Genomic DNA, 13,867 nt, shown 5'->3' on the forward strand with positions numbered 1-13,867 from the left:
TAATCCTCAGAACAAGAGGACCATTCATCAACACAAGCCCCCAGAACAAGGTTTTAGAGATTACTAAGTGGCTGTACAAGATTAATTGGACGTGCTTCTCGCCTCCATATATCAAATAAAGAGAAAATCTCTATGAAATTGATTGCCACTAAGCAGCCAAATAAAATAAAGATGCTAGAATTATTTATTTCACTAGAATTAAAATTAATAAGTCATAGTTTTATCATAGTTTACCAAAAATGACTCATTAATGTCTGTGAAATCCCTAACGCGTCAGAGACCTAGGCCCTTCTGTTTCGTTTACCTCTTTGACTTATGCGTAACATTAAATAAAGAATGTGAATATACCAACATAACACCTGTTGCCTCACTGTTGCCTTTTCATAGTTGCTCTTTGAAAGTTATTGTCTGACCACAAGGTTAAACAATACACAATAACATACTGGTTATCATATAATCAACATACTTACAGTAGGTTTTAAAAACCGAGTGGGTCACTACTGTGGCATTGTTTTAATGTAGGATATCAGATCACATAGCACAAGATAATAAAGAATGTTTTCAAGGCACAACAAACGGAGAGAGTGGAGTATGTTTCTAAAATGGAGAACATAATTACAAGAGCCTTTGACATAGAATGGAAAGTGGCAACTTTCTATCACGTTCTACCTGGGGATACTATGACAAATCCCAACTCTGACAATCATACAATGTCGCATTCATGTGATTTGTGACATCATGATGTAAATCCCTCAATAGCACAAACACAGGCTCATTCACACCCTCACTCCCCTTTGTAGATGGATAAATAGTGTAAAGTAGAAATCCTTAAAGATTATTTATTGGTGAGTACCTGAGCTCAAGAAGTTGCAAGCCCAGATGAAGATTGGTGCTAACATAAATTTTACTTTAAAATTATCCTGTGTAAAAGTATCCTGTGTATGATGTAGTCATGTATATCTAATTTGTGTAGTTATTTATCCTTAGGAAAACCCTGTAAATTCTGCAAATGCTTCTTCCAATGTTTTAATGTTCATGGTTTGTAAAATTAAATTAAAATTCTAGATGTTTTGCCATTTCATCCTTTGTTTGTGATGTATAGAAAGTGATCCTGGTAACCTTAAAAAATAACATGATGTAATTTATGTCAGAAGGAAATATTTTCAAATGGAAAGAACCATTGATTTTTGGTTAATAAATAAGACTAAAACTGTTTGTCTAACCTCTGTTTATCTATGGACTCTGTCTTGTTATTTAGCCACAGTTTGTTAATACAAGCTAATTCACAGCTGGACCCTCACCTAACATATTTTACATACCACACAGCTGACGTAAAAGGTAATGCTTCAAAAAATCCACATTGTAAGATGTCAGTTCAAATGACACTGATGCATGCCAGCACAATTAAAGTGCAGTAGACATTCAGCCAGCATTAGTAATGAAGATAACACCCTATGGTGTGCACCATACAGTAGAAACCTCCAGTTGGTGTTGCTAAGCAGATTAATTGATGACAGCCTGTGGTCTCCCAGCGGACTGTGTTGTTGCATAATTATGTAGTGACAACACATGTGCAGTGGGCAAACCCAGCCGCAGTGTCATCAGCGTCACTCTCATTTATTCCAGCTAATTCAATCGTCTGTATGAAAACACTGATTACACTTTTGAGATGTTGTGACATTCAGCTGCAATAAGGGTGATATTTGCTACAAGCATTAATTAATTGGAACCAAAATAAAGGCTCAGCCAAAAATCTTTATGACGTGAACATCAAAGACTGGTGCTGCTGGTTGTACTTCCTGTTCAGCTGAAGCCCTGATGGACATATGGAGCTGTCATCTGGTGGGAAGGGTTAGTGTGACTCCACTTCCTCAACCACTGCAGGCCAACATGATCCACTGCCAGCTCCAACTGATTCACACTGACCCACAGCGATGAAATAAATACATTATACAAATAAACAGCTAAACCTATCTGTTTTCATTCAATCTTGCTTCCAGCCATTCTTTTCACTTAGTCAACAAACATCTGTCTTTGCTTCTGTAAATACAATAAACACTGGATCAAAGCAGGGCAGAGTATCAGTGAGTCAGCTACTGCAGATAAAATTAGTTTACTATACTAACACTCCTGATAGACTATATGTTGTCTGTGTGTGTTGTTAATCAGAACAATAATTGAAAAAGCTTTTCAAATTAGTAGTTCAGTGTTTACCCAACAAGAACTGGGAAGCATATACAATATATTAAGACTGCAGACCGACTGCCGCTACGAATATGCAGCTGAGTGATGTAACATGATTTAAATGGCTTATGAGTTGAGAATATCACATTGCACACCTAATGCAACATAGGAATGCTATTAATTTGTTCTAGAAATAGTTTTTCTTTCATCACAGAAGTTTATTATTATCCCAAAAATGATTTGACGTCACAGAACATTGGTCAGAGATTTGCGTATAGGCTTAACGAAGTCTGGAAACTGTTGGATTATGTTATACTTTGAATCCAAATCTCTGGCAGGAAACCACAATTTGTCCTTTTTTTATTGATTTTCTGTGCTTTTTTTCATCAGCTTTCCCTCTCTTACAGCAGCGCTCACAAGTTGTACACTCAAACATATTCAGCTACTTGAGGATTATGTCTGGTCAACCAATGATTTTTTCATATGGGCTTTTTGAGAGGATTACACAGCAATATGACACATGAGTGTCAGAGAAAGGAACAATCAAAGTCTCACTGAGAAGACCTTATTGGTCAGAAGCAAGGACTCTCCAAGGAAGAATAAAAAAAAATCTCAAATGAAATCAATGAGTCAGTATTTCACAGTGCAATCAGAGAGCCAGTATATGCTTAAAAAAGATAATTTACTTCAAAAATACAGGGGAGAACGGGGATGGTTGTAACACAGGATAGTTGTCCTTCTTGGTAACGCTTTATTTTACAACTTGCTAATGGTGCAACTAGTTTGCAATTATGGGGTACTAATAAAATTACAATGCTGTAGTTACAGGGTAACAAAACAAGAAGTCCGGGAATTAAGGGGTAACAATTTTGTAATTGTGAGAGATTTATAAGGTGTTATGGTGTAACTGTTTCGTAATTACTGCAGCCTTAGAATTACAGGGTACAATAACGTAATTAGGGGGGACAAAACAAATGTTATCAGTGCTTAAAGGTTCATGCACTGGAAAAAAGGCCATTGTAAAGTGCTACCCATGTTTCTATTAACTACATGGGTTGATGCACAGGTTGTTCTGGAAAAAATAAATTCTACACCTGGAAAGCTGAATTGAAGATGAATAACTTTTCTTTTTATTTTCCTAAAGTATCCTCTCAGATATGATAGTAGTAGTAATAGGTAATAGTAATATACAGTGTAGTAGTAATAGTAGTAGGTAGTAGTAAGATTAGAGTGAGCTAATTTGTGGCTTAAAACAATGAAAGTGCAATAGGAATGAGCAATAGATTTTCCGCATAAAAATACAGTATCTTAATACAAATTCCAAATGTTTAGTTATGTGTTTTTTAATCATGTGTATATATATATATATATATATATATATATATATATATATATATATATATATACATGTGTATATATATATATATATACATGTGTGTGTATATATACATACTGTATATCCCAAGCCCACATGTGGAAAAGAAAGAGACTGACACTTTTACAGTCAAATTACTGATTTTGGGGTTAGTAATGTTTTGTTAACTAAATTTATTGTTTGGATAGCACAGTCTGTGTTACTGTCAAAATTATCAAATTTAGATAAGGATAATCAGCTGACTGTGGGGGTAAATATTGTGCGGTTAGCTTATGCTAATGTTACACCATGAGGTTAGCTAGCTGTTTAATGGTGTTAGAAATGAATGCAGTTAACACAGACAGACAGAGCGACACATTACATTTGTTTGTTGTTAAACTTACACACAGTCACACACACACACACACACACACAAATAACATGGTTTGAATCCAGTTTATGCATTTCCCAAGCATATTACATTTACCCCAACTACTGTTACAGCTGACCCAGGGTGCAGGGTAGGATGTAACTGTAATTTCTCTCCCTGTCTTTGAGAGAACATAATTCATTTTCTACTTTCCTCTGAAATGTTGAAAACATTCCATTTGGTAGTAGGCAAATTAATGTAAGATGTTTACACCACATTTTGAGAGATCTAACTCAAATGAGCAATGAGATAAGGACAGAAATGTGAAAAATGTTGCAACCATCCCCAGTCTCCCCTATCCGTATACTAAATCCCTGTCATGCAAACAATTAATTTGTTGTTCAGTGAAAAGGGGGAAAATGTTGTCTCTACAAAGGAAAGACACTTCCCTCCAACCTAAAGCACAGAGTTTTGCCTAATCTGTGCCAGCTCATCTGAATCACACTCTTGGTCGAATCCGATGGTGATTTCAGCGCCTCGTGATCGACCTCAGGCCCGGACCCAGCCAGCCGTAAAAACGAGGTGAAATGTCAGTCTGCTGCCCCAGGTCTACCACACTTTCTTTTACTCGATTAGTGGTCTTGCCTGTCAGATGTGAAGCAGATTATGTAACCCCCACCCCATAAGGCCACACACACACACACACGCTCTTGTTGAGCGGTTACATGACAATCAATGGTAATGCTGAACACAGCTGCTCTGAGAAGAGGCTTCCAATCAATCCATTGAACTCGGGAAATCACACCATTTGTACACAATGAGAAACAAATTTGTAACAATAAATTGTAGACACATTCAATTACCATATCTTTACACAACTATCAAATGCATACTTAATGTATTATATATTTACATTTTACAAAGAAATTTGCAAAAAAAAAAAGACATATATTATTTGTTTTTAAGAAACAGTATTTTTAAAGGATTAGTGTTTCAGTGTAATCTGGATTAAAGTGGGGCTGTGCGTCACTGCTCTTTAGAAAGCGCTCTGTTTTAATTCATTAAACCACTCACTTTTCACCAGCACACAGAGTGGACAATATTGTGATCACTACGCACTATTCACACCCTGACTTACACACACACACACACACACACACACACACACACACACACACACACACAAATGCACTCAAATACACAATTTACAGATAATGTTTTCGTTCCTGGAGGCGTTTTTTATACATGATATAAATGTTAACCAATCATCTGTTGAGCATAAGGACCAGGACATGCAGTTTTCATATCATATGTGACATATTTACACATTTAACAGTATGCAGGGATGGTATGCTCCCATGCTCTTCTCTGATCAATGATTAATCTCCCTAGTCAATATTCGCTGCAGCTGCACTGTGCTTCTATTAAATGAATTGTCATCACTGACTGGGATGATGTAATCTTTTGCTTTCAATCCATTCATCTGCATGGATTATGTATCTCTTTTAATCAACTTTTCATACTTTCACATGCATAAATAATACCATGTTTTTTCCACTTAAGGCTATATTGTATGCTGTATTGAACGGTACCATGACTTCCATCCCCCACTGAGCTGAGCTGCTCCCATTAAGGATGATACTTGTCTGATCCTGAATATCTGAACCAAACCATGGCTAGATAGTTTAAAGACCTATAATGATGGTTACCAATACAAATATATCTCTCTATTCCAGCCCCCATCTCACTACTATATTATAAATATTGCTCAGTCCATCTATATACAGAAAGATTTCCATTTATACAAAAAGAAATCCCTTTATTTTGAAATCATTCAAGTCCACAAGCCTTATTTCTGATGTTTTGGCTATGTGCATTTGGCAGCAGTGGCTTGGGATTTTGCATGGCCGTTAGAAATTAATACTTTGGCAAGCACACAAGATTACATGGTGATCTTGAATCTCCTGAGCTTGGTTTCAAATCAGATCAGAGCAGAGTCACAGGGAAAACAGTGAAAAATGTTGATCCTCTAACACAGCCAATCCTGTTACGAGGACGGTCCTGACTCCTCCCCCCAAAGCAGCCAGGAGGACACTGAATTAAAAACACATCTTTTCCCCTGAAAAGGGGATGACTAGCAAAACAACTGTACAGTCGGGCTGAAGAGAGACAGACAGACAGACAGACAGAGAGAGAAGATGAAAGTATGAAATGTGTATACACAGACTGTGTGTGTGTGTGTGTGTGTGTGTGTGTGTGTGTGTGTGTGTGTGTGTGTGTGTGTGTGTCTGTGAGTGAATGTGTGTGTGTGAGAGGAGAGAGAGAGAGAGAGAGAGAGAGAGAGTGAGTCAGAGTCTCTGGGGTAAATCAGAGTTCCAGCCTTCATGATTCTGATTAAACTCTACAATTACGTTCACTGAGAGAACTAAATGTGATTGTTGAGGCTTTTCTCATATGACGTAACATTACATCTAAAAATAAAACAGAAAATCTCAGCAAAAAAAGAAAACCTCATGTGTAATTAATACAACAGGACATTAACACTAATTTTAACATTTTCTCTCCTCAAACCTCCTTTGGGGTGAACCAGATTTATTTGTTTTGTTTGGAGGACCCATGCAATCACTGATGAATTCAGTTTGACTAAGGCCTTGTGTTATGTTTTCTTTAAAAATGTGGCTGTTTCAGACTAAATTCATTCCATTAATTTCATAAAAATGTTCATCAGGACAGTATACCCTCCTGAATGCATTATGAGATGGTTACTTTAGCTGAAGTTATTCACTGGAAATGTATATGGCTATGAGGACATCTACTGGCCAAAGTAGAACAGATGACACCAAACAGCTCAGTGCAAACCAATAGGAAAATGCTTCTGACTCTTACTTGCATGATTAAGGACCATGAGTGAAACCTCGGATGTCAAGCAAAACACAGAAATCTATTAGAACGTGAATTAGAGTATATATTTCATTTACAAGTAATCCTCTCCACACACATAACCCCCACTATGTTTATAAAATCTTATCTTGTGTCCACATACAATCAGACTTCTCTTTATATGAGGACATACGTAGAAATAACGGGGTTGTTATATTGGTCCATTATAGACGGTCCACAGTTCAGGCTTTACCAATTCATTCTTTCTCCACTAGATGTCAATACTGCCTCAGATTTCAGATCTAATCAATCCGCACCACAAAACTGTCCGTCATGACAAGTAATTTAAAGTCATATTCAGTCTTTAAGTCTTATGCTTTCTGAAAACAGTTTGCAATGTACATTTTTGAATAAAGTAAAAATAAAAAAAACAAGACGAAAGAAAAGAAACAAAATTGCCCATGCAGTGAGAAAATTCCACTTGTTTCCAATGCAATTTCGACTGTTGTGGGAAGTTTCTAGCAATAAGCGTCAGTATCTTGAAGCGAGGAACAATCAGGCAGATCACGCCACTATATCAAGAAAATGACACTTGATTCAAGAAAATTCCTGAAACAAGTTGATTCACATTGGAAGTTAAATTAATTCACACCACTGGCAGATTGATTTCTCGGTGTAAATGCTGGAAACAGCTGCCGAGGCTCTCTCTGCACCGCTAGATGGCAGTGTCAAGCTACAACTAAACCAGCTGCTCACTCGTCTCCTTTAGGGTGAAGGCATAAAACAAAATTATACGATTTCTAGAACCTATTAAACAGCACAGTTTCCATACCATTTTCCACATCAAAGTGCAACAAAAGAGTGTTCAGCGTGATTATCTAATCTTTTGTGGGATTATTGGGGCTAAATCTGGTCAAAGGCATGACCAGACAGTTAGAGCCAATTAGACCAACACGCTCAAATTTAGACTATCATTCAGAAATATTCCAAATATTCAGATTTTTTTTTCTCACATCTTTTCATAGGATACAACTCTCGAACAGTTGTCTGTAAGGGCAACTATGATGCTAAAATATTTAAGGAATCGTAGTGTTGTACGTTAGAAAAGTAGAGCTGCACAGATGGTACAAAAAACAACCCTAACCCGTTAACGGTGGCATACTTCTCATTAAAACAGAATTAGTTTGTCAGCACCGTACAGTTGTGCTGTAATAATAAGGTGATAGGCCTACTGTATGGATCCATGTGGTAGGGAATCCCCCCACAGGCAGATCAGAGCGCAGGATCTGCAGCTCTGGATCTGGGATCTGGGATTCACTCTCTTGCTCAAGGACACTTCAGCAGTGTGGATGCCAGAGCATGAACCCCGTCCTCCAGATGAAGGAGGGGCTCTCTACTCTCCTCTCCACCCTACTGACCAAAAACACCAGCCACTCGCTATTTAGGACTAAATAATAATATAATGGAGTAATATAGGGAAATAAACAAATGAATTTGGGAAATGAAGGTATATAGAGATTTCTTAACCTGCATGTCGTTGATTGGTCCGTGGCTTTCTGTAACGGCAGCACGTCTTTTGTGGAGCTGTCCGCTGGAGCGTGGTGCTGAACCAACTGTCTCAACAAGTAACGCGGAAACAAGCCTGTGAGTGTGCATTGCTTTTTGCTGCTGCCTGTGCGTAAAAGTGTGCATACTACAGATTCCCTTATATCATTGAGTCCACGTAAAAGCAAAACCAAATGTTGCAAAACCTTTAGTGATTCTGTAGTTAGGTTATAGACATAGCCTACTTTTAGACTTAAACATTTGAAATGCAGATCAAATTGTCGGCGTGCATTTAAAAGTCATACATGTAATGTAAACTGAAGCAAGGTTTTTATTTTTATTTTTAGGCAACTGACTGGCCAGGAGTTTGGACTCGGGATCTTGTGTTTAATTAGCATAAAGGATATGCTGGAGAGCAGCAGGACTGTGCGTCACAGCCCTCGCAGAAGATGGGAGGGGGGGGGACACCTAGGGAGTCAACAAACTGCAGTGTGTATTCCTTCCACGGCCAACAAAACCAGTCCAGTTGATGTGAAATGATGACATAGCTCACAGCGTTACAGGTGACTGAAGACGGCTGGTAGCGTTTGGGGGCGGAAGGGGCGCAGCCTGGCTTGGGAGACGGACCTCAAACAGAAAGCGCACCGATGGAGCCAGTAGTCTACTATGAGGTGCAGGTGAATCCCTAACCTGGGACAGACGGACTGGGAGTGTTGTCTGGGGCCAGCGCGTCACCTGAATGACGGGATATGAGACAATGAAGCAACTACGGACGACAGGGATAAAACGAGTCCAAGTCACAACAGTGGAAATGCGCTCGCAATGACGGACGGCGCAAAGGGAAGGGAAAGGTAAAGCAGGGGAAAGTTATCCAGCTCATTAGCGGGGCTCCCGGTGCTGAATAAGGGAACAAAAACAAGACAGAGCAGATGTACCAAGTGTGCGTAATCCTATAGACAAATCAGTTGGGGGAAAACGATTTTCTTTTTCAAAAGAGAAGACTTGAGCGAGAAGGGGAGAAAATCATGGAGCCGGAGGGGACCACAGAGGGACAAGCCGCTAATTTGGCACAATCTGCCGCCTTGAAACTGTCCCAGATGGGCGAAAGAACTAAACAACTGGGCACTGCCATCCAAGACCCAGATCGGCAGAGACGGATTATTTTAGTAATAGTCTGTATAGCACTTTTGTTAGACAACATGCTTTACATGGTGATTGTGCCAATTATACCCGATTACCTTGTAGAGCTACAGAATCAAGCGGATCATGCCCATGTCGCTGTAATGCACACTAACTCCACTAACAGCACCGTCCAAAAAGTCACCAAGGGGAACTTCGACCTACAGATAGGTGTTCTTTTTGCCTCCAAGGCAATCCTGCAGCTTCTGGTGAACCCGATAAGTGGCACGTTTATAGACAGGGTCGGGTATGACATTCCACTTTTCATCGGACTGAATGTTATGTTTCTCTCCACCGTTATATTTGCCTTTGCTGAAAACTACGCTACTCTGTTCCTGGCGCGCAGCATGCAGGGCCTCGGCTCGGCTTTCGCGGACACTTCGGGGATTGCCCTGATCGCAGATAAATACACAGAGGAGGCAGAGAGGAGCAAAGCCCTGGGTATCGCCTTGGCTTTCATCTCTTTTGGAAGCCTCGTGGCACCCCCCTTTGGAGGGGTCCTCTACGAGTTCGCGGGGAAGCGGGTGCCCTTCCTCGTCCTCGCCTGCATCTGTCTCGTTGACGGTATATTGTGCCTGGCCGTGTTGAAGCCCTTCTCCAACCGAGAGAGAGAAAATATGCCCGTGGGCACCCCCATGTATAAATTGATGATCGACCCGTACATAGCTGTGGTGGCGGGCGCTCTGACAACCTGTAACATCCCCCTAGCCTTCCTGGAGCCCACTATCGCCAACTGGATGGAGGAAACCATGGATTCCAGCCAGTGGGAGATCGGCATGACATGGTTCCCTGCCTTCTTCCCGCATGTCTTAGGTGTTTTTCTCACTGTCAAATTAGCAGCCAAGTACCCTCATCTTCAGTGGTTTTACGGGGCTATAGGTATGGTGTGTATAGGCGCCAGCTCCTGCACAGTGCCAGCCTGTAAAAACTTCGGCCAGTTGATGATCCCGCTGTGCGGAATCTGTTTTGGCATCGCCTTGGTGGACACGGCGCTCCTGCCGACGCTGGCTTTCCTGGTGGACGTGCGACATGTTTCGGTGTATGGCAGCGTGTACGCTATCGCAGACATCTCTTACTGCGTGGCCTATGCCCTGGGGCCCGTGGTGGCCGGACAAATAGTGCACGACCTGGGCTTTGTTCAGCTCAATTTAGGCATGGGTCTCGCCAATGTACTTTACGCACCGGCGCTCCTTCTACTAAAGAACGTCTCACAGCTGAAACCGTCTTTCTCCGAGCGAAATATGCTCCTGGAGGATGGTCCAACAGGACTGTATGACACTATTAAGATGGAGGAGCGAGAAAAGAAGAGGAAGGGGTTGTGTACGACGATCGACGAGAACGGCATTGACACCTTTGCGCAAAGGTCCTATTCAGAGGAGGAATCCTCAGGAGGAGAGTATGCGTAAAAGACCTTAAACTGAATATAAAAGTATCAAAGTGCCCATATAGAGATACCTGAATCCCCAGTGTTACACCGTCCGATCCAACCAATTACATAATCTGATTAGAATTGTGTAACAAGAGGATTTAACACCACGTTTACTGCTTCTGGAGAAAATTCCTCTGGGCATTGTCATATCAAGTAGCCTAAAGCATTTGCAGTAGAAAGGCGCTCGCTGGCGTTTTGTTCATGTTAGAGTGAGAGTATAGTGAAAGATTTGTTGAGATAAATGTCTATTCATTATCAGTATTTATCATAGTATCAAAACTGGATTCCGTATCATATTCAGGGATTATGTGTAAATGTATTTTAACAAAAAGATCAAATGAAATGTATACGTCCTTCAATATAATCTGTATTCATTTTGCCAGAGTTGTGCTGCTAAAATCAATATGCAATATGTCACAAGACACTTTTAGAGAGATAAAATAGGTGGAATTGAATTTGAAGTTAAACCTGCGTCTTGTTGTCTGTACTCTATATTCCATTGATTTTGAATGATGTTCTTCTGGAATGCATAGCCTAATTGTATTATATGAATTCGCAACTGTACATACGTGTATATGAATGTACATAATTAAATCAAGGGTATGTGAAACTGTCCTTGTTTATGTGATTTATTTCTTCTTAAGAGATTTTATAAAATGATTTAATTCATTGCAGCAGGCCTATTTTATCCTCCCCTGATTCCACACTGTAATGACATTCTCACTGATGACACTGTCGAAATTATAGGCATATTTATAAGCCACAATTAATTTCTGGATTTTCATTTTACATTTGAACACGCATTAACTCAAAAATCGAATAATTAATAAATGTACAAGGAGGCATTTCCCTGGTCCTGACTGATGACTGCCAATAACCGAAATTGAATATTCAAGTAGCCTATTATAGAGAAGGCGACTTCTTACAAAGCAAATAAATTTGTAGACAAAGTAATAATAATAATTGCATGTATTCTGTGTTTTTGTCGTGCGTAAAATCAAGTTTATCAAAGTGTCAGCGCCTTTGATGTGGTTGGACCAAAAATCGCAAACTTTACACAGCAATATTAAACACACAATGCCAATTAAATCAGTCAGATACGCAGTGTACGGAGATGGAAGTAATGTCTTGCGCCCAACTGGCTCGATGAAAAGTGTTGAGAAAATTGAAGTAGCCAAAGGAGGGAGCTCATGCAAACCACATCCAAATACTTCTGCACAGTGAGTGAGCATTCAAGGCGTTAAACCGGTGTCTAAATAAGGTGGGGTGAAGATGTGAAGTGCCAAATAAACTTCTCGGCGAATAGCAGGGTTTATGGGAGGAGCCTTGCTGCCAGGAGGGCTAGGTATCCTCAGCATCTCTCCTGAGCCAGCGGAGGAGTTGTGCTCTTGCCATGCTGGGGATTAAAGGATGCTCAAAATGAGAGTGCATCAAAGTGGTGGAATTTTAAGGAAATTCTGTTCGAAATGGATCCCATTAAAGATGAACAAACCTGAACTTCAGACGGGTGGGACTGTTTTTTCTTGCTGGTAAGTGAAGAGATAATTTTTGTTTGGTGATTTTGTCTAATTTGGCGGCACTCAGTTATCATCCGTGTGACTTATCGACACTACAATAGAATGTAAACATCACATCAGCAAGCTTCCAATGCAAATTTGTGAATGATGCTGCAAGTGAAAACCTTCTAATGCGCATTTTCTTATATTTTCTACAAAGTTATGACAGTAATAAATAATTTAGTAATTAACGCTGTGCAGTTGGCCTAAACATTTCCCACAGGAGTGCAACATTTAAATATAATTGCCTTGAGCAGGAGTGACTTGTAAATCACAATGACTGTCAGTCATCAAAGCAAACCGAATGGACCTACAGGGCAAAGCCTGATATTAATGTCATGTCTGTTTTATTTGTGCACACAGAGACTGTCTCAAAGGACTTCCACCTGCTTGACTGCCCTTCCGGACGTCCAGCATGCCAGTTCTGGACCGAGACCCCTCCAAAGATTTGGAGGGCAGTGATGTAAATATCCTCTCTCTGATTTTTGTGTAAAACTTCAGAATCGCTTTCACTGGAACATGCACAAGAGAAATCACGTTTTACAATCAAATAAAATTAAACAAATAACTCTCAATAACATGGAGAGATAACAGTGATTTTTAGACGATATATATTTATGTAAAACTTTTTGAATTGACAGTATTGCAGTTTTGTTGCCAATGGAAACCATTAAAATGTTGTAATTAGTAATATCATGTCATTTGAGTAGTGGAATGAGATTTTATAAGAACAGTTGATATAGTGGGTGAGTTTGCCCACATTTTAATGCAACATTCTCTTATTTAGAGTCAGGTGAGGTGAGTAATCTACAAATTCAGTAGTCAATTTCAGAATACAGTTAAAAGATCACCAAAGGCATTGGGTGATGAATTGATAACATGGATCTCAGAGGAAATTCAGATGTTTTAGATGCTGATGCAGTCACAAATGTGGTAAAATTTTGATGAAGAAAAAAAAAAAGAAAAGATTTTTGCTGAGTTTCTCATCTCAAATGTTGTCCAGGGTCTGCCGAAGCTGCCAGTCCCCGCCCTGAAAGACACACTGGACTTGTACCTGAGGTGCATGAAGCACCTGGTGACGGAGGAACAGTTCAACAAGACCCAAAACATAGTGAAGCAGTTTGGTGCCCCTGGTGGAGTGGGGGAGCTACTGCAGAACAAACTCACGGAGAGGAGGGAGGACAAGGCAAACTGGGTAAATGAACTTAATCCTTTATCTGGTCAAAAACACACAACACTGCAAGTCATTTAAAACCCCAGAAGAATTGTTTGCACTGTGTTGGAAACATTAAAGGAATATGGTTGATTAGGATTTACGAGTGAATAACCTGCAGTTTCTTTACTGTATAACCTAATCTAAGTTTAATTCA

General features: G+C 39.8%; 1 protein-coding gene across 1 annotated transcript; it reads left to right on the forward strand.

Annotated features, from left to right (window-relative positions):
* The first annotated feature begins 9,358 nt into the window (after window positions 1-9,358).
* On the forward strand, window positions 9,359-10,918 carry slc18a3a (solute carrier family 18 member 3a). The gene has a single exon (XM_071533412.1). It carries the CDS (start codon window positions 9,359-9,361, stop codon window positions 10,916-10,918), a length of 1,560 nt encoding a protein of 519 aa, XP_071389513.1.
* Window positions 10,919-13,867: the final 2,949 nt, after the last annotated feature.

The sequence above is a fragment of the Centroberyx affinis genome, unplaced genomic scaffold (genome assembly GCF_046629955.1).
Source record: "Centroberyx affinis isolate AG114_WGS23_722 - 3 ecotype Tasmania unplaced genomic scaffold, CSIRO-AGI_Caff_v1 ptg002363l_1, whole genome shotgun sequence".
Classification (NCBI taxonomy): Eukaryota; Metazoa; Chordata; class Actinopteri; order Beryciformes; family Berycidae; genus Centroberyx; species Centroberyx affinis.

What these genes read in the sequence shown, in the direction of transcription:
- slc18a3a (XM_071533412.1), top strand. Translation starts at nt 9,359, where the DNA reads ATGGAGCCGGAGGGGACCACAGAGGGACAAGCCGCTAATTTGGCACAA.